General features: G+C 47.6%; 6 protein-coding genes across 6 annotated transcripts; 3 read left to right on the forward strand and 3 right to left on the reverse strand.

Moving 5' to 3' along the window:
* Positions 1 to 2,292: 2,292 nt before the first annotated feature.
* On the forward strand, positions 2,293 to 3,155 carry HETIRDRAFT_118835 (uncharacterized protein; the record flags this gene model as incomplete). Its single annotated transcript, XM_009553165.1, has 3 exons — positions 2,293 to 2,610; positions 2,643 to 2,910; positions 3,070 to 3,155. 3 exons carry the CDS (start codon positions 2,293 to 2,295, stop codon positions 3,153 to 3,155), a joined length of 672 nt encoding a protein of 223 aa, XP_009551460.1.
* Positions 3,156 to 3,161: 6 nt separating this feature from the next.
* Positions 3,162 to 3,457, reverse strand: HETIRDRAFT_328879 (uncharacterized protein; the record flags this gene model as incomplete). The annotated part of the gene is made up of 2 exons (XM_009553166.1): positions 3,162 to 3,330; positions 3,387 to 3,457. Coding segments are annotated over 2 exons (240 nt in total), but the record flags the coding sequence as incomplete, so codon positions are not given.
* Positions 3,458 to 4,153: 696 nt separating this feature from the next.
* On the forward strand, positions 4,154 to 4,402 carry HETIRDRAFT_328778 (uncharacterized protein; the record flags this gene model as incomplete). The annotated part of the gene is made up of 1 exon (XM_009553167.1): positions 4,154 to 4,402. A coding segment is annotated over one exon (249 nt), but the record flags the coding sequence as incomplete, so codon positions are not given.
* An 8,087-nt stretch (positions 4,403 to 12,489) lies between these two features.
* HETIRDRAFT_455104 (uncharacterized protein) lies at positions 12,490 to 12,774 on the forward strand (the record flags this gene model as incomplete). Its single annotated transcript, XM_009553168.1, has 2 exons — positions 12,490 to 12,546; positions 12,613 to 12,774. 2 exons carry the CDS (start codon positions 12,490 to 12,492, stop codon positions 12,772 to 12,774), a joined length of 219 nt encoding a protein of 72 aa, XP_009551463.1.
* A 1,260-nt stretch (positions 12,775 to 14,034) lies between these two features.
* HETIRDRAFT_328861 (uncharacterized protein) lies at positions 14,035 to 16,239 on the reverse strand (the record flags this gene model as incomplete). Its single annotated transcript, XM_009553169.1, has 13 exons — positions 14,035 to 14,095; positions 14,163 to 14,244; positions 14,309 to 14,360; positions 14,423 to 14,648; positions 14,699 to 14,755; positions 14,820 to 15,094; positions 15,151 to 15,227; positions 15,285 to 15,351; positions 15,413 to 15,568; positions 15,626 to 15,686; positions 15,862 to 16,009; positions 16,059 to 16,133; positions 16,188 to 16,239. Coding segments are annotated over 13 exons (1,389 nt in total), but the record flags the coding sequence as incomplete, so codon positions are not given.
* A 612-nt stretch (positions 16,240 to 16,851) lies between these two features.
* Positions 16,852 to 18,847, reverse strand: HETIRDRAFT_429979 (uncharacterized protein; the record flags this gene model as incomplete). The annotated part of the gene is made up of 10 exons (XM_009553170.1): positions 16,852 to 16,929; positions 16,999 to 17,549; positions 17,611 to 17,718; positions 17,788 to 17,842; positions 17,908 to 18,062; positions 18,118 to 18,136; positions 18,209 to 18,355; positions 18,417 to 18,485; positions 18,642 to 18,756; positions 18,828 to 18,847. 10 exons carry the CDS (start codon positions 18,845 to 18,847, stop codon positions 16,852 to 16,854), a joined length of 1,317 nt encoding a protein of 438 aa, XP_009551465.1.
* Positions 18,848 to 20,128: the final 1,281 nt, after the last annotated feature.

Below are 20,128 nucleotides of genomic sequence, written 5' to 3' on the forward strand. Positions count from 1 at the left end.
ACGGAAAACTATTTGCTCCTTACCGTATAGGAGTTGTGGATTGACCGCCATGGTGTCAATCGGTCCGCAATGACATTAAACTACATGCTCCTTACCGAATAGGAGTTGTGGTTGTTGACCAAGACCATGGTCATCAACCGTCCGAGATGACGTTAAACTACTCGTCCCTTTTTAGTAAAGGGATCATTGGTCGACATCATTCTTGACGAGAATGTGTCGACAACGTCCGAAAAGACGGTAAACTACCCTCATCCTCGGAGGAAAAGTCTATCGTGACTCGAGGGACATAGTCAGACGATAGCTCGCCTATCGCACGGCGTTAAACTGCAAGGGTGCCTACCTCACGGCATTAAACTGAGCGGTCTCCTAATATTGAGACGTATAAGTTATCCGGTTTGATATAGTATAAACCGTTCCCATCATGCCTCAGTGGAAACCTGCGGGACAAAGTCTGGTCTAGGGCCCTATGCACATAACCGATGGAAATTCCGGCATGCAGAAACATCTTTTTCCCACAGATATTCTATGTTGATAATGAAGAAGGTCCGCAAATGACCTAGAAGTAAACTACAAGGCAGCGCAGGGCGCCTTAATAACATCCGAAACGATGTAAAACTACTGTCGTCCGCAACGACGGTAAACTACGGAATGTCCGGCAAGACGTTTAAACTGCTATTGTGGATATATCTCGCGACCCGACCAATATATCAGCTGTGGTCTTGATGTCCATTCGTGCAAGCGAACGGGCCGATCCGGAGAAGGAGTCAGACTCCTCCTTGCTCCTCACTGCACCCTTCAAGTCTAATTCTCTTCACATCCTTGCCTCAAACCCAATACGCATAGTGAATCAAACAAACTCTGGACGTCGAACTAACTCACCGGAGATGAGCCCACCGTATGGGGGCAATACTGCTTGGGATTTATGGCTGCAACCTCACCGGAGATGAGCTCACCGTATGGGAGCAATACTGCTTGGGACGTTAAGATGGTAGTCTGGGGAAGTAGGCCTAAGCCTTTGTAAAGCGATCAACCTACTTGCCCGTGGACGCCATCCTCTGAACGCCAAGAGGAACAACAAAAATCACGAGGATAACGACTATCCTGGAAACACTGAGGTTTGGCCCTCGGAGAAGGAAGAAGAAGAACCTGATGACACGAACTGGAACCCACATGCTAGAGTTTCTATTCATCCACACCCCACTCGCATTCATACGCCTTTCTTGATACTGTTCCAGAGGAGGCTGGAAGTAAGACCGCGATGAAATTGCCGCGGCAAAATCAATCCTTACGGGTGAAGGAAGAACATCCTAGTGGCCCAGGGCTTGGATACCCCTGCGTTATGGCCGAGAAACAAACAGCTCAACGGAGATGGAAAACTCCTAGAGGATCAAACGACGTAAGTCGGTCTTCCTCCCAGAAAACGAAGTCATGTCCCGGAAGTCGTATCCGGAGACCGTTTTTGGATCAAGAAAGCAAATCGTATATGGAGTGGCGATGAAGCGCAAAGCGTTGTCCTACCAGGCGAATAGGACGTAGAAAGGGGGTATTGTTATGATCACGTTCTGTCGGGCCTTAACGGCGGTCTATTCCGACACGATCATCACAAATATCAAGCGGCCTCACTAGGTGAGGCGTACAAACAAGGTACAGATAGTAACCTTGGTCATCCACTCCCAACGGATCACCTTATCGTTGGTCGAGTATCACGGGCCTATTGCGTAGCGGGCATGAAACGCCGCCTTACAAACTACTCACACGACGGGCATTAACCTCCTAGTCTTTCCTCGCCGGAAGGAGATGAACGGAGAAGCACAAGAGTAGTCGTTATTGAGAGAGACGACTTAGAGAATACCTATGGATACATATACGGTATTCTCACGCCCTATTTCCTAAAGTAGTATAAAAGGCCCATAGAGTAGGCTGAGGATCTTCAGTCTATTCTCTTCGTTCTTAGGCAGTCTTCATACTGTCTACTTCGTTCTCCTGTATCCTCACATACAGGAACCTTTGTTCTACTGCAGTTATCCTACTGCAGTCTTCATTACTATATCGCAATACACCTCTGGCTCCTGTGCTACGCGTACAGTCGAGACCATCGTTCCACACATCCTCCACGAGTGACCTAGGGAAGAACCTCCTACTCTTGGGGTTACCGACGAGCAGTCGTAACACTCAGGACTACGAGCAAGAACAGCAGCTCAACTCCCAAGCCATGGAGAAACTGAACCGATATCAGTTATACAGGGAGCTGCACCTCCGCCAGTATCAGTTAGTGGACAGGTTCCCCGCCCCATGGGAAGAACTACCCTTGGTACAGATCCTCACTCCGGAGAATTGGAGCGACACGCGGATGCGCTCCTCCAGCAAAGCACTATCTCCGCGGGCAACCCAGAAATGAGAATAGCAACATACCTCAACGACTGGCTAGTGCCAGTCTCCAGATCAGAGGGCTTGCACTCCAAACCGACCCTGACACGGCCTCTTGGTACGAGCACAATGACGGACGACCACGAGCTCTCCTCATCCATCCCGACAAATTCTCCCAGTATGTCAACAGAGAGCTCCTTCCAGCTCTCCTCTTCACTAGAGAACTGGGCACTGTCCAACCAAGTAGAACTGACCCTTTCCGCGTGGTCACTTAGAATGTACCACATCCCGAAGAACGCCCCATGCCTGTACCAAATCCAAGAAGGTCTCCACACACGGTCGTGGAACGCCCTTCACTGAGGCAGCGGGAAATTCGTACAGCGCATAGCAATCCTGTGACGTCCTCCTCTCACCGGGTACAAAATCTTCCCCTCTCCCATGGGGGTACCAACGAGGAGGAACTGCCCGTCTATCGAAGAAACGAAGGAAGAAAGAGTCGAGGGACCCAGGCAGCCCTCCGCCGCGGAACAACTATTGGCGGGAGTGTTTGACACCGGCCTGGAACGCCTCCTACTAGTACTCGACTTCGTACAGACAAGGGACAGAATAACCGAAGTAGCCGTAGAACTCGCCGCGCTGATTCGGAGGCTAGAAGAAATCGCTCTTGGACCTGATCTGAGCTTGATGCATGGGATGCTCTAGACAATCCCGGAAATTATGACGACGCTGACCCTTATTATCGACCTGATGAAGGAGGTGATGGGTACCAAGGACCCTACGACTACTAGAGAGGGCTAGTTGCAAGGCAAGAAAGGGGGTAAGGAAGTTGAGGAACTCCCTCCCCAATAGAGGGTCCGAAATGACCTTAAACTACCGATCGTCCGCAATGACGTTGATATGCTAGAGATGGCTCTAAGTGCTGAGCACAACACTAAAACAACCTCTATTGCAGGGGTGCTGGAGCTAGTATCTGATACACAAGGAATTGTAAGTGATGACTTTAGAAATTGAAGGCGTACTGAGAAGCAATCGGGGAGTGTAAGATTATAGCACCCAAACGGTTTCGGGACTGCGCCGAACACCGACTGAACGTTCGGTCAGTCGTATCGGCAATGCGGTCGGTAACGAGAAGGTAGTGTTGCGACCGACAACTACGTGCTTCAAGAGCCACACAGGACTCTGACAATATACGAGGGAGGACAGGGGTACAAGCGAAGAGACGAGTACGAACGCGAAGGAGGCCGAACGACGAGGATGGCAAGTTTTCAGAAGTCAACGAAGATGATTTCGAAGGTTGAGACGAGTGCGAATGAGCTCTGAACTGTGGGGTACGAAAGCTGGTTTATTCCAGAGGTGTATGTAGGTTTTATAGTAAACAGAGCCTCTAAGTAAAATATTAAACAAGAAATGAGAGTAGATGTCAAATGGGCGCCAAGCCTTTAGCAATCAGAGAAGATAAGAAGGTAGGTGAGATGTCCATATGGGTTCCGAAGGTGACCAGGTAAAATTTAATCAGCAATGGCGAAATCCCGAACGTTCGGGATCCATCGCCCAAGCGTAGGTAGACGGAACAGGTGTTGGAGAACCAATGAAAATTAAAGAAGAGGTATCGTACAACCAGGGTAGCCAAGAAATAGTGCAAGATCGCGTTTGACCGACCATGTGGAAGTCGGGAAGATAAGCGATAAGGACTGACCGACTCACGGAGCACATCGGCCGACACGGAAGACTGGCTCCGATCTCATAAACACCTATCGTAACACCCCTGTGTGGTCATGGTAAGTACGTGAAGTGTGGGCGAACTGACCCAAGTGCTGCCGAACATCCTTTGGAGGGTTACGGTCGGTCGGGTGGGGACCGACCATGTTCGGTGCAAGTCGGCATCTTCGGTACCCGTCTAACACTGTTCGGAATCTCCCCAAAGCTTCCCAAATACCTCCCATGGACCCTAGCGCGGGTACATGCTCATCAACGTAAAACTAGGTTCGTCCCTCAAGACATTAAACTGTACGACCTCGTCCGAAAGAGACGTTAAACTACCCATGTCCGGAATGACGTCTAAACTATTGGACCTGCATGTCTTAAAACTGTGAAAAGATAAGAAGGCAGGGGAAGTACCTGACCATTAGTCCTAGGTTCAAATGATGGTACGAATCAAGGACAACAGCGGGCATAATTCCACGTACGACCTACGGCAGAACTCTTCTATATCCTCGCTGTCAAGGAGTTAATCTGACAGATGCATCGAGTGTCCCATTTGGATCCTCAGTTTTACAGGGTTTTTTCCGCATTAGGGATCCCTTTACATGACATATACTCTACTCGTAGGTGTCGACAAGCCGGCTCTTCGCCTTGGTATAGCAAAGTGCCCATACATAACCGGTTGCAAGTCCGAGTCAAGAAATTATGATGCATAACTCGTTAAGTGAACCCTCACAGTCAAGGTCTGACTGGTGTTTTGGGACGTCCCACTTTGGATCTCCCGTTTTACAGGATTGTTTCCGCATTAGGGGATCCTACAGCTGGCGCATGAGATAAGTAGAGTCCTGGCCACCTCCACTTACACAAGTTTCCTCCAAGGAATGCGAGGCCATAAAAAATATCCGGAACGATGTAAAACTACCAAAGGCTTGGTCCGCAATGACTATAAACTACTGTGGTCCGCAATGACTATAAACTACTGTGGTCCGCAATGACGTTAAACTAGTCTTCGTTCGAGATGACGTAAAACTACCATTGACCCAAGGAGCGTGGTTGCATCCTGGTGAAGCGCAGATTTTCGGGAGGATCCGCGTCGCAGAACCCTGCCTGTAAGAGGTCGAAGCGCTTCAATATTCACTCGCTTTTTGGTAAAAGAATATTGGGTCGACTTGGTTCAATTCCAAGCAAGGGGTCTGGGGACATGGAAGAGCAAGCATCTCTTCATGGCACGCTCAGTCTAGTCTCGGAGTCGAAGTACAAGAAATTCCGCTCCAAGACCTAGTCAGGAGGCAACTAGGACACGTGCCTCGAGTCGAAGATCTAGTAGGAAGGAACTAGATCACACGACTCTCTTTGGCCGACATCGTGGAAGAATGACAAGAGCTGGCCGCTCATCTGGAGAAGTCTATTCCGCCAATCATCCGCAACGACGTAAAACTAGGCCACGCGTCCGAAATGACGTTAAACTACCGTCCCTCAACCCTGGGGATTGTTCGAGGCCATTTTTGGTATGAAAATGGCATCGACGTCCGAAATGACGATAAACTATGAAGCATCCGAAATGATGTAAAACTACTGTCCCTTCGTTCTAGGGATCATGGGCTGCGCCTCAGTGTGGGGACACCCCATAGTCCGAGATGACTCTAAACTACTTGCTCCTCATCAAGAAGAGGAGTCGTGATTAATGACCACGACCTTGGTCATTAATCGTCCGAGATGACGGTAAACTACTTGTCCCTTTAAGCATGGGGATCGTGCGTGGTGGAAATCAAGGTTATCCCCACGCGTCCGAAACAATGCTAAACTACTTGTCCCTTCAAGTATAGGGATTGTGCGTGGCAATCTTGACAAGATACCGCGCGTCCGCGACGACGTTAAACTAGTGCCCCTTTGGACTTGGGGGTTGTCATTGATGTCCAATCCCCTGGACACCAATGCGTCCGCAATGACGGTAAACTACGGAACGTCCAGCAAGACATTTAAACTGCATTGTGGGTATGTCTCGCGAACCCGAACAATATATCAGCTGTGGTCTTGAGATCTAATTGTGTATGTGAACGGGCCGATTTGGAGAAGGAGTCAGACTCCTCCTTGCTCCTTACAGTACCCTTCTAGTCTAATTCTCTTCACATCCTTGCCTCGAACTCAACACTACACGTGGTATTCCCCACCATAGGCCCACGTTTGTGACAAACAAACTCTGGACGCCGTAAACTGCCTCACCGGAGATGAGTCCACCATATGGGGACAATACTGCTTGGGATTTGATTGGGCGCCCTCACTGGAGATGAGCTCACCGTATAGGAGCGATACTGCTTGGCCATTCGACTCATGCTTAGCATGGTTTCAGATAGTCTGGGGAAGTAGGCCTAAGCCTTGATAAAGCGATCAACCTACTTGCCCGTGGACGCTGCTGGTCGCCATTGAGGAAACAACAAATCATGAGGATAGAACGACTATCCTGGAAACACTGAGGTTTGGCCCTCGGAGAAGGAAGAAGAAGAACCTGATGACACGAAATTGGAACCCACATGCTAGAGTTTCTATTCATCCACACCCCACTCGCATTTATACGCCTTTCTTGATACTGTCCCAGAGGAGGCTGGAAGTAAGACCGCGATGGGTTTACCCGTGGCAAAATCAATCCTTATGGGTGAAGGAAGAACATCCTAGTGGCCCAGGGCTTGGAACCCCCTGCGTTATGGCCGAGAAACAAACAGCTCAACAGAGATGGAAAACTCCTAGAGGATCAAACAATGTAAGTCGGTCTTCCTCCCAGAAAACGAAGTCATGTCCTGGGAGTCGCATCCGGAGACCAGTTTGGATCAAGAAAGCAAATTGTATATGGAGTGGCGATGAAGCGCAGAAGCGTTGTCCTACCAGGTGAATAGGACGTAGAAAGGGGGTATTGTTATGATCATGTTCTGTCGGGCCTTAACGGCGGTCTATACCGACACGATCATCACAAATATCAAGCGGCCTCACAAGGTGAGGCATACAACAAGGTATAGATAATAACCTTGGTCATCCACTCCCAACGGATCACCTTATCATTGGTCGAGTATCACAAGCCATATTGCGACGGGCATAGAATGCCGCCTTAGAAACTACTCACACACCAGGCATAAAGCTCCTAGTCTTTCCTGGCCAGAAGGAGATGAACAAGGAAGCACAAGAGTAGTCTTTATTGAGAGAGATGACTTAGAGAATACCTACGGATACATATATGGTATTCTCACGCCCTATTTCCTAAAGTAGTATAAAAGGCCCATAGAGTAGGCTGAGGTTCTTCAGTCTATTCTCTTCGTTCCCCTGTATCTTCACATATAGGGATCTTCATTCTACTACAGTTTTCCTACTGCAGGCTTCATTGCTATACTGCAATACATCTCTGGCTCTTGTGCTACACGTACAGTCGAGACCATCGTTCCACACATCCTCCACGAGTGACCTAGGGAAGAACCTCCTACTCTTGAGGTTACCGAACAAGCAGTTCGTAACAATGGATCCTAAACATTTAGGATTTTGACATCACTAATTACCTTTTACCTTATCACCTTTGGAACCCATATAGACATCTCACCTACCTTCTTATCTTTTCTGATTGCTAGGGCTTGGCACCCATTCAACATCTACTCTTATTTTGTGTTCGATATTTTACTTAGGGGCGCTGTTTACTATAAAACCCTGCATACAACTCTGGAATAAACCAGCTTTTGCACCCCACAGTTTAGAGCTCATTTGCACTTGTCTCAACCATCGAAATCATCTTCGTTGACTTCTGAAAACTTGACATCCTCGTCATTTGGCCTCATTTGCATTTGTACTTATCTCTTCGCTTATACCCCCATATCTGGAAAAACACCCCCTTGTATTAGCTCCGGATTATATCTAATAGTGTCTAAAAGTATCTAAAAGTGTTAATAGTATCTAAAAGTATCTAATTTCCTAATTGGGAGCAACACATTGTGAGCATTGGATTGGTTTCTAATTTCATGATATTAGCACTAATTCTATACTAAGAAGTCTTTAATTATTAGTAGGAAATAGTAAGTAGTACTGCTCTATCAGTGAGAAGGTAAAGATGTGGCACATTCTATACTATTTCAGCATATTACTCTTCTTCATATATGCCTATACCATTATCTTGTAGCTCTTTTGCTGACTTTCCAGCTGCTTTTATAAGGGATATAGAAAGAGAGAAATGTGCATTGATGCCCCCATCCACATTGTTGGCAGCTTGGCAGCTGCCACAAGAGGCTATGAAGACCTAGGTACCTTGGCCTTGCACACAAGATCAGCAAAGTTGTCATTGTTAGCCAATGCCTGCTACTAGTCATTATAGGACACAACATGTGGGTTGGACTTAGGGATATGCTATATGCAGCCTTGGAGACCTTGTCTATTAGTATAGTGGCTAATACTGTCTTGTGCAGCACATAATCATCACCACTATTGATATTACAATTCTCAGTGCCATCCACATTGTCTATTGCCTTGTTATACAAAAAATGCTCAAACTTGGTGATTTTCTCTAGCTATTGGGCTGTGGAAAAGACAGTCATATTAGTATGTGGTGCCAGAATGATATATTTGCCTGCCATATAGGAAACATATGCATTAAGCATATTAAGATTACCTCAACAATCTTGTGCTTATTTATATATAGGCATGCGATACATATACTCTTGTCCCCACCCTCTACCTCACTAGTGGCTATTTGGAAAACCCCTCTCTCTTATTAGATCTTGATTATTTATAATCATGTTTTTAATCAAATTTGCAAATTTAGGTAGCATTGTCTATACTAGTAGAGTCCCATTGAATATTACACTCAATCATAGTTTTACACATTCTCAGTCCAAATTATATAAGTGCCATAATTTATTTTTATCCTATATAAAGTGTATTATCAATTTTCCATTGGTTTATTATCTTCTTAGCTAGTGGTTAAACTAAATCCCGAAAGACCTGACTTTTTAGGTATTTATTGACCTATTTATTTATAAGATAGAGGAAAGATAAATGTTAAATAAAATCAGAGATGTTAAGGTTGCCTATATTATGTCTACTTATTTGGATTACCAAGTTTACATCTTAGACCTTGTGGCTTAGTGGCTTAGAGCATCTGTCCCGGGTACTTGCATATATAAGGTTATTGGTTCAACTCTGGCAGAAGGCAAGTTTGTTATAAGGTATATTCTGTGTTTAGGTATTGAACTAGTGCTCTAATAGACATGACTCCATATGAAGGCTATGAGAACTGTGATGCTTGATTTATTATTATTTTTTCGAAATTTCAAGTTATAATCAATCCTAATAATTCCTAATTTAAGAAAATTATGTCTAATTAGAACAGGTTTAGAGGGTAAGCTAAAAATGTCTAATCCTAATTGTTCTTAATTATGCATAAATAAAACTAATTAGAGCTTAATACAAAGGGGTGGTTTTCCAGATGTACTTGCACTTGTAGGGTGTTTCTTGAGTGTATTTTGCACTCACAGGCATCATTAGTGTATCAACAATCATCATAACTACCAGGTGGCCTCAGTGCTGAGGCATATATTAAGATACAGATATTACTCTTAGTCATCCACTCTCAGCAGACCATCCGTCACTGGTCAAGTATCATGAGCCTATTGCAGTGGGCATCCTTTTCTGCCTTACAAACTACTCACAAGGGCATGGAGCTTCTCATCTTTCCTGGCCAGAAGGAGATGAGCAGAAAAGCAAGAGTAGTCATTCTTGAGAGAGTAACAACTTGGAGAATACCTATGGTATACATATACGGGATTTTTACACTCCTTTCCTAAAGTAGTATAAAAGGCCCATAAAATAGGCTAATGTTCTTTAGTCTATTCTTTTCATTCTTGGGTAGTCTTCACACTGCCCACTTCATTCAGTACTATCTCCTAATAGTACTATCTTTGTTCTTTCTATATCTTTGCATGCAGAGCTTTGCTCTATTGCCCTCACTACAATACACTCTGGCTCCTGTGCTGAGCGTACAGTTGAGACCATTATTCCACTCTCCTCCACAAGCAATCTAGGGAAGAACCTCCTACTCTTGGGGTTACCAAACAAGCAGTTTATAATATCTGCTACACACTCCCAGGGGGATTTAGGGGGCCTTGTGGTGGGAGTATCCTCTTGAAGCAGACAACACTTAGTGGGGAGGAGGTCGGCATCAAAATCTGTAATAAAAGGGCAAAGCTAGGTAGGGATGTGGATTGCTAGGAGGAAGAGGCAAAATAAAGGATAGATTTCCCTGAATAGGCTGTCTACGGGGTTGCTAGTACTAGGAACATAGCGCATGTGATAGGTACAGCTGGGGGATTCTGAGAGCTTGTAGACTCACTTAAAAACTTTGTTGGTTAGCTTATTGTAGCTGCGTTCCTTCTACCAGCCTTCAACAATACCCTGGTTGTCCCTGTAAACTTTGTAGTGAAGGCCTGCTATAGAGGATAAGATAAGAGCTCGGATGAGGAGTTTGAGGCCGACCACTTCTGCCTAGCCAATGTTTCAGCCATCTGTGTTCTAGTTAGGTAGGAGCCTCCAGGCATGCTAGCACTCACTAGTAATAATGCCAATGCTGACCCCTGAGCTAGCATCTGAAAAAGCAAGGGTGTCTTGGAGCTCATATGGGCCAGGGATAGGTCTTGGGAAGGTTGGCTGCCTAAGCTTGTGGATCCACAAGAGCAGATCTTCAAAAGTGCCTCAGGGTGAGGTACATGGCATAAAAGGACAATTGTCAAATAAACTGAGCATGGCCTCCAGTTTTGTGAGGTAAGCGCACCCTATGGATAGGACCAATAAAGTGTGTAGCAGCTTGCTATTAAGCTTGCAAACCTCTTCCAGGGCATGCGCTCTGCAGTCTAGCCAGGCCTCAATTGCATTAAGATACTTCTGCTTCTTGCTGTTAGGCAGCGAGAGTTCATAGGCAGTAAGATCCCATTCAAAACCAATAAACAGGGGGCAAGAGCAAAAGGGGATGTCTTTGGAGGCTTCTTAGTGGCAGCCAAGGGGCACTGAAATGCAATCAATGTCAGCAATTGTGCAGGTATAAAGAGCATCTGCGGGGGATCTGGGAAAAGCACTCAATAGGTCCCTGATTAGGTACTGCATATCCTCATCAAATTCTTCAAGCCTGCCATCAGGCATAGTGTCACCTTGGTACCATAGATGCCTGCCATCATGCCACTTGCCGCTGATACGCTAGTGATGCCTCTGAGTGCGAAATACACCCAAGAAACACCCCTATAAGCGCAGGTAGGCAGGAGCTGGTTCTAGTGTGCAAGGAACTATAAGCTGTGCAATAACCAACAAAGGAGCGTACTGAAAGTGTTCGGAGTGTAGCAAACAAACAACTCCAAAATCGAATATATTTGGTCGGTTGGTCAGTCAGTTGGTCGGTTGGTCGGTCGGTCAGTTGGTCGGTTGGTCGGTTGGTCAGTTGGTCGGTTGGTCGGTTGGTCAGTCGGTCGGTTGGTCAGTTGGTTGGTCGGTCAGTCAGTCGGTCGGTGTTTGATCAAGACGCAAAGGGGAGGGAATGGGTGCGAGGCCACACTGGACACTGGCAGAGGATGACAAACTAGATGAGAGGGAGAGAGCAAGACAACAAGGGCTCTGCCGGAAGGCTGCGATCAAATGCAACAATACAAACAAAGGGGCAAAATGCGAACAAGGATCAGAAGGCAATGGCTCAAAGTCTCATAGACACAAGCACACGAATGGAATTGGAACGAGGGGGGAGCCAAAGCTGATGTATTGCAAGGCCATAGGTGCCCTTTTATAGTAAGTCCAAACAGGTACAAGATAGGGAGATTGGCAGAGGCATAGAGCAATCGGAAATGCATGCCAAGAGTGATCAAAGGTAAAGAAGATAAGGGAGTGATGTTGCAAACACTACAAGATAAGAAGCAATAACTCTAAAGTCTAAATAAGTGGAGAGATTGCCAAGGTGAGTCCACATGGACCTGGAGATAAGAACCACATGCCACATGGGTAAACCATTTAGAAACTTGGGAGCTCTGAAGATAACAAAGGATAGGTCAACAGAAGGCATAAGGATGATAAGAGATAGAAAGACAGATCCGTTCTGAGTCAACAAAGTGTTCGGCCGCCTCCGATTCGGGACACCAAAGCCGACCGAATGTGCCGACCATGTGAAGTGTACCGAACCGGTCGGCGATCGGCCGCGACAGTCTGTGAAGAGCCCCTACTGCTGAGAGTGATGATAGATGGATAGGATGACTGTGAACAGCTCCGAATGACTGTGCGGAGGTCTAAATGGAAAGTCGGCACCTGACTAATGGCTGAGATCGCCGAACAGATCGGGATCGGTCGGTCCTAAGTATGCCGAACGGTCAAAGAATACTGAAAAGCTGTGAAAAGTGGGGTATGGGTGCCTAGAGAACACCCATGCTCATCACCGCTGTTTGCTATGATGGCAAGGCATGTGCACTCCTGGAGGGTATTGTAAGAGTTGAGGTACTACTGAAGGATTTGGAAGAATATGTGGTTGTTGACCCACTTGGAGAGCAGGCCGATTCTGGTGGCATAGAAGATGTCAGCACCAGTGTCACCAACTTCACTGTAGATACCAGCACCAGAGGCAAGCCCAAAGCAGTTGCATATGTCAATTACAAAGCAGTCATGCCCTTCGAGGCAGATGACAAGGCCCAGCCAATGCTCTGGGATAATTAGGATAAACTGGTAGGCTTTAGAGACATCCTGCACTGCTGCCTGTGAGCCTGGGGATAGCCTCCAAATGAGGAGGCAGATGGTTGCAAAAGTATCCCAGGTACAGTGGTAAAGATTAGAGTCAATGGCCAAGTTAATGGAGGAGATGCTTTCGAGTAAGTGACATGGAAATAAGAGGTTCTGGATAAGCCAGAACTTCCCAGGCTTCCCTAGCTTAGGGACCACAACTTTGGCTTCTTTTTCTCTATCTCAAGCTGCTCTGTCTGCTTCTTTTGCGCTTGCTCCTCTTGGTGCTGATCCTCTTCTTCTTGCACTAGCCTGTCAGCTTCATCCCTAGCTGCTTGCAGCTCACCTTGTTCCTGCTTGTATTTAGCCTTTCATACGTTGTTTTCTTCAGTCTAGGCATTTGCCAGTTGTTGGGCTACTTCCTCGTGGGTGAGCACCGGGTTAGCAGTGATGATGAGGTTGCACATTGCGAGGAAAGGAGTGGAGGAGAAGTTGACTTCCAGAAACACGTACTTCCCGTTGACATTGAATTTGAGATGGAGATTGTCTAGTATTGTCACCTTGATGGCTGTCGTGCTCGCCATAGAAAACAGAGATGAGGAAAAGGAAAGGAGCATGATGACCAGTAAACCAGTTCATTTTCCCCCCCAGTTGCCATCGTATTTGAGATGGAGTGAAATCCGGGCTAAAAGTCAAGTAATACACTACTGGTACTTCTTGACCAGTTGCAAAGGTTAGGAGTCCAAATATTACATCCTGACCCGTCTTCGAGATGTCTGCGGGCCGACCTGCAGAGTCGCCGTTTATTGTAATTTCGATTGTAAGTAAAACCTTTGACTAAAAAATTCTTTGAGGACGGCAGATGAAATCTTCCATGGTCTTGTCGCAATATCGTATGATTCGACCAGAAGCCAGGCGAGTCATATGATGACTCTGAGATTGAGAGGCGATAACTTTGAGTGCTAGCTTGTGATTTTGATCAATGACCAAGTTCATAGGTTTGCGAAAGGGTGTGCTCACCTCCATGCAGCCGGGACTGGTCAACTTTGTGTTAGAATAAGGGTAGCTGACTAATTATTCGGTTTCTCCAGCGTGAATGGTCGAGGACGCACCACAGGCAATGATGAGACACTGATGATTATGCCGTACTGTGGATTGAAGAAAAGGTGTCGTTGCATAGGTCGCAAGCGAAGGAGGACATTGCAGGTTCACACACTGCATTAACAAATCGTACCGTGCATTCTACTTACAAAAATTTTATTCGACCACCGTATAGAACTTCAATTCTTTTCCATCTTCAAGCCAAACCGCCGGCGAACTTACGATGAAAGAAAGCAGAATCGGTTAGTTAAAACGGGACAACACTCAACATCGAAATAATGTACCTGGTAGGGTTTATAGCTGCTCCGCCCTGACGAACGAGGCCCAAATGACCCTCCTTTCCAGTGGCATTCTTGCATGCATAACCTGAAAAGCGAACACGGTCATTAATACTTAATAGATGCATTGAGAGCAGGGGACCAGTGCTTACAGTAAGGTGACAGGGTGCCTCTAGGTCTGAGGATAAGTGCCAGGCGATCTCCCTGAACAGCGTCAAAGATGTAGATAAGAACAAGCTCCCAGTTGATACCATTGTGCAACATACCGCTTGAACCGTAACGTTGGGTCGAAGAACATAATTTTGGAGCGCCCAACTCGTATTCGTAGCCAGGAATGTGTCGTTTGCAAGCCAATTCCAGTTATTCATGGTGTTGTTTGGAAAAAGGAAAAATCCTTGCGGCGGACTTATCGCAACAGCATAATCAGCGGAGCCGAAGAGGTCACTGTCATTCTGGAAGGAGAACAGCTGCACTGAGAGGGACCCATCGGAGCTGTCCACAAAATGAGTGTTATTCGACACGAAGTAAGATAGCCCACTGACTTGTGTTGTCCAATGCTGAAGCCGACCTCCGACAGGTTTCCGGATCGGCCGACGGTCCTATAGATAATACAAAGCCCATGAGGTCCATCCGGGATTGGTACACGGGCTGATGCATACTTACCACGCTTGTATGCGGGCCCCACTCTGCAAATTGTACGACGGTGGGAGATCGCAAGCATAGTCGAAGCCGGTCATGCCTGATGTAGCATCGATACTGGAAGAAGACGTCTCATTGCCCACGACAATGTCTAGGTCGAAGGAGTCTGGGCAGGTCAAGTTTCCGATCGTTCCATTTCCGACACTGACGGGTTCCAGATGCAGCGCCGCTCTTGCTTGATTCGTGCTCCCATCGAGCCATAGATCAGAGCCATAAATGACTTGGTATCCGCCTGACGGCTATAATAGAATAAGGTCAGCCCATAAACATTGATTCGTGATATCGTTCAACTTACGTTGGGTACCTGAGTCAGGAAGCTCGACTGGCCACCACAGCTATCTTCTGAGATGTACTGTCGCTCACTCCACGGTCCTGACGATCCAACCCATGTGAGTGTAGTGCACAACATATAGAATAGACATTGCTGACCAAAAGGTGAACTTGCCGTCACAAAGGATGTGTCGGTTGAGTTACAATAGCCGCACAGTGATCCAAACTAGCACACGAGAGGAATGCAATTGAGTGGTTTTCATATACGAGAGCCTAAGACGACGTACTGTCCAATACCATTCATTATCGACAACAGTCATCCCATGCGCTTCAACAAACGTGACGGGGATGGCCGAGGCGATGCCTGATCCGTTCAGCCAGTCGTCTGTCATCTTTTCAAGCGTGGCGTTGCCAAAGAAGTTAGACGAGTATGCTATCCAGACCTTTTGTAACAAGGGCTTAATTGCTCGCTGCATTATGAAGAGATGAAATAAACATACCGTGGAATTTTCGTCTTGTTGGACAGCAAAGTCTCCAACACTTCCCAGCGTGTGCCCATAACTAGCGAACTCGAAAGGCCCAGTAGATGAGTTGGAAGTAAATATTGCGAGGCTTGTCTCGGCTGTCACGGCAATGTCGTTGAAGAAAAGGTAGTATGTCGATGTTCTGAGTGAAGGACGAGATCAGCACCCATGATCGCGAAGGAAACGACATTAGACTTGAGAACTAGACGCACGCGTTTCGGTACTCGACTTTAGGACGGAAAGCTGGGTTTGGGTATTTTTCTTTGTCGTACGCATAGCCTTCATATGACCAAGACACCAGATCTGGGCTAGTGTATACTTTAATCCCGCAGAAGCTGTTTTCAGAGGTCGGAACTGGATCTGCCGCAAGCTGAGGGTCGTTCAGAATGAAAGGCCATGAAACACTCACTCATCCACCGAAACCCGCAGTCATAAGAAGTGCCATAGAGGACGTATTTCCCGTCAAAATATTGAATGTGCCCATCTATTTCAATGATAGATCAGAAAATGTACGGTGAGAGTGAGTGACATCACCCACCATGAGCGTCAAGGGAGCTGACCAAGGTGGTCGTCAGCGATTTTATAACTTTGCGCTCCAGTCTAAGAAGCTACGCACCTTCCGTTGATATCATATTTGAGACGGAGGTTGTCTGGCACCGTCACCGTCGTGGCCACCGTGCTTCTTAGAAGAAGCAAGGACGAGACAATGGAAAGGAACATGATCAACGCCCAGGACACCTCTGGACACCTCCCCCTCCGGTCGCGTCATATTTAAACTCGTCGTTGTCATCTGGGCGGGGGTCAAGTGACACTGCGTAGGCTGCAGAGGGCTGCAGGTCGTCGCGGGTCGCAAGGGACGCTGCAGCTGGTACCTGTCGGGACTCGGGACTCGGACGCAGACGCCCGTCGCTGACGTCTAGCTCATCACGTGAGCGTCCAATCGGTCCCTTTTCTCCTCAAAGCCTCCGCGAGGAATCGTAGAAAATGGTATACCACATCGTGTTTCGCCGCCCCCAAGCAAGACGAGCAAAACCGGGCATCGTGCTGACGCTCGTGAGATCGCGCGTTTGACTCGATCGTTGGTACATTCGAATATATAAAGTATACAAACGCAATCCTACACTGGCTAATTTAATTGTTGGTATACAGCTTTTGAGCCAGCTAACTTCCCCCTTGCTCAACATCAATACAAGAGTCACTGCTTAGTTGTCGGGTACGACCTTCAGCGCAGCTTCGAAATCGGCGATAATATCCTTGATGTTCTCGATGCCAACCGACACCTGCATCACACACACATACACGCAACGTTAGCAAAACGAAGAGGATAGGGCAGACATACAGCAACGCACCCGAATCAAATCTGGCGTGACACCGCTCGCGAGCTGCTCCTCCGCGTTCAACTGTTGATGAGTCGTCGACGCGGGATGGATGACGAGCGTCTTCGCGTCGCCAACGTTCGCGAGATTGCTCGCAAGCTTCAGTGCGTCGACAACGGCGCTCCCAAGCTGTGGGTTCGCCGCGGCGCCGTGCACCCCGAAGCTCAGGACACCGCCAAAGGCGCCCTCGTTACGGAAGTCTTTCTTTGCGCGCGCGTGCGACGGGTGGGACTCGAGTCCGAGGTACGACACCCACGCCACCCTGGAATGGGCCTCGAGGTAGCGCGCGAGCGCGAGCGCATTCGACGAGTGCCGCTCTGCGCGGAGGGAGAGCGTCTCGAGACCCTGGAGAAGAAGGAAGGCGCCGAAGGGGTTCTGGGATGCACCGAGGTCACGGAGGGTCTCGACGCGCAGTTTGACGGCGAAGGCAACGGCACCAAACGTCTTGGAGAATTCGAGTCCGTGATACCCCTCGGACGGCTCTGTGAAGGAGGGGAAGCGGCCCGAGGTCCAATCGAACTTGCCTGGATTTTCAGGTGGATAAGCGCTTCGTCTACAGATGGGCGGGGATGATCTAAGACGCACCGGAATCGACGACGACGCCGCCAATGGTTGTGCCGTGCCCACCAATCCATTTGGTAGCGCTGTGCACAACGATGTCCGCACCATGTTCGATGGGTCGGATCAAGTAGCCTAACAAAGCGAAATTGTATCCGTTTAGTCTCACGCTGGTAGGGAAAAATATGACATTTAGAAGCATACCACCAATGCCAAACGTGTTATCTACGATCAACGGGATCTTGTGTTGATGGGCGACCTGTAAAATGACATTCGCAAAATCAGCTTATGCTCATGAAATTGGATAGTAGAGCATGAACACACGTCTGCAATTTCCCTGATCGGGCTGACGTTGTACTTCGGGTTCCCGATACTCTCGACATATATAGCCTTGGTTTTATCGTCGATGGCTGCAGCGAATGCCGCGGGGTCGTCCGACGTGACAAACTTGACGTGAATCCCAAATCTTTTGAAGAGTACTGTCATTTTCGTCAGCATGTCTCGGTCTCCTGATGTAACGATGGTTCCATGTACCCTTGAATTGGTTGTATGTCTGATGAAATGGAGAAAATGCGAGTGCATCGAGAATAAGGAGATATGCAACGAGAAGGAAAAATAGACGCACTCCACCATACAGGTAAGATGTCGAAACGATGTTGTCCCCAGCCGACGCGAGCGTGCCAATCGCCATGAACTGGGCTGCCTGTCCACTCGATGTTGCAACTGCTGCTACTCCGCCTTCAAGAGCAGCTACACGCTTCTCAAAAACATCCTGAAGATTATGCGACAATAAACTCATCGCAGCACATGAATTGATGTAGGGTAAGACATACGACAGTTGGGTTTCCAATGCGTGAGTAGATGTTTCCAAACGCACGAAGACCGAACAGGTCTGCACCATGCTGAAGTGAATATGAGTTTCAAGGCCATTGAGAAAGGGGTTGGTACAGATAAGAGTGGTGTGCAGATGGCAGAGGTTGGTGGAGGGGGAAAAGACGAGGCATAGGGGTAGACACCAACAGAGGAAAGAACTGAAAAGGGTGACAAAAGGCGCGCACCGCAGAGTCGTTAAAGACGAAGGACGTAGTTGCGTAGATGGGTGGTGCTCGCGCGTTCGTTGTCGGGTCCGGCTCCTGCCCTGCGTGGAGCTGGAGCGTCTCAAACTCAGGTTCTCTGTTGTGTCGAAAATTAGCATCCCACCATGATCAGTCAGCGCTCAGCGCTCAGCGATCGGCAGTCCGTACCTGTAGAAGTTGGTGGTCATCGTGAGAGTTTCTGAGTCTCTGTGCTAAGTATATGATCGACAAGGAAGTATGTAGAAGTCACAGCTTGCAGTGCCACAACGATAGGGGGAGGCTCGAAAGACGGATGGAGAAACAGGAGGCCGGTCCTGATGTTTTTATATATCTGGTACTTATGTCGCCTGAATTCATCCAGGGAAAAGCAGTCTACACGGTCACGCGTAATAAAGCTGAAAGCACGTCATTCAGGACTTTGCGTCACCCCAAGGGGAATGGCGAGCGCCCCAAGCTCACTGAAGCTGCGAGAGATACGAAGGAGATAAACCATTTACAGGCTGGACAGTGAGTGTAGTAGTTGTGCTCCCAAAGTGAACGTTGACAACGTTGACACAGAAGTTGATTTAGTGACAGCTGTGGGTCCAGTGCGTGGGAAATTCGAGACTGCGTCAAGTTCGCGTCACGATCGACTACCTTCCGTCCAGACCACTCAATCCGACGATCTCTTATGAATGACTCCAAGTTCTTGAACAATCGGCGCACGCCTTCTACGCGCCATCCTTATGTGGACTTTGGACAGCTCCCAGAGTGACGATAACGACCAGGCCATTCGTTTTATCTTGACAATCCATCACGGGATGGACTCCTCATTGCGTTCCACCACTCTTCATGTACTTTTTTCATGCCTCACTTGGATGTTGAGTCTGGCCATTTTCACTTGAATCCAGCACTACTTAGGGATTCAACATACTGTCAGCATATCGTTTGTCCCAAACCATCTCAAGCAAGCAAATACCAAAGTCAAGATGCCCTTCATTACCAGCCTAATAATGCAATCTACTCTCCATCGAAATTAATCGACTGGGCTTCTATCTTTCATCTTACAAGGGTATGATGGTCTTCCGTCTTGACTCGTTCGCCATGTTGTTTTCGATAAGGTGAAGCGTTCACAACGAAGTCTTGCAAGTCATGATCTAACGTTCATTTCCATTGCTACTTGAAAATATCTGTAATATATCTAGTATACCGCCATTCGGTAGGGCATTCACTGTGGAATGCAACAGAACGTCGACGATGCCATGCTCGTTCATATATAGACTGTTCAGTACTGGTCGTCGGGTTTTCGGAGCTTTGGAACAACCATAAAGCGTAGTTAAAACTCGTGGTCTTGGGCCGGAACATGATCCCTAACGTTAAGTTCCGCTGATCCTCTAACAGCAGCACTGGGTTGCTTGAGGGGTAGGAAGCTGCGCTATTCTTACTCGAGCCATCCCCAGCATTCTCCCAATGTGCTCAAGAAAGAAAGT

Source organism: Heterobasidion irregulare (genome assembly GCF_000320585.1).
Source record: "Heterobasidion irregulare TC 32-1 unplaced genomic scaffold scaffold_11, whole genome shotgun sequence".
Classification (NCBI taxonomy): Eukaryota; Fungi; Basidiomycota; class Agaricomycetes; order Russulales; family Bondarzewiaceae; genus Heterobasidion; species Heterobasidion irregulare.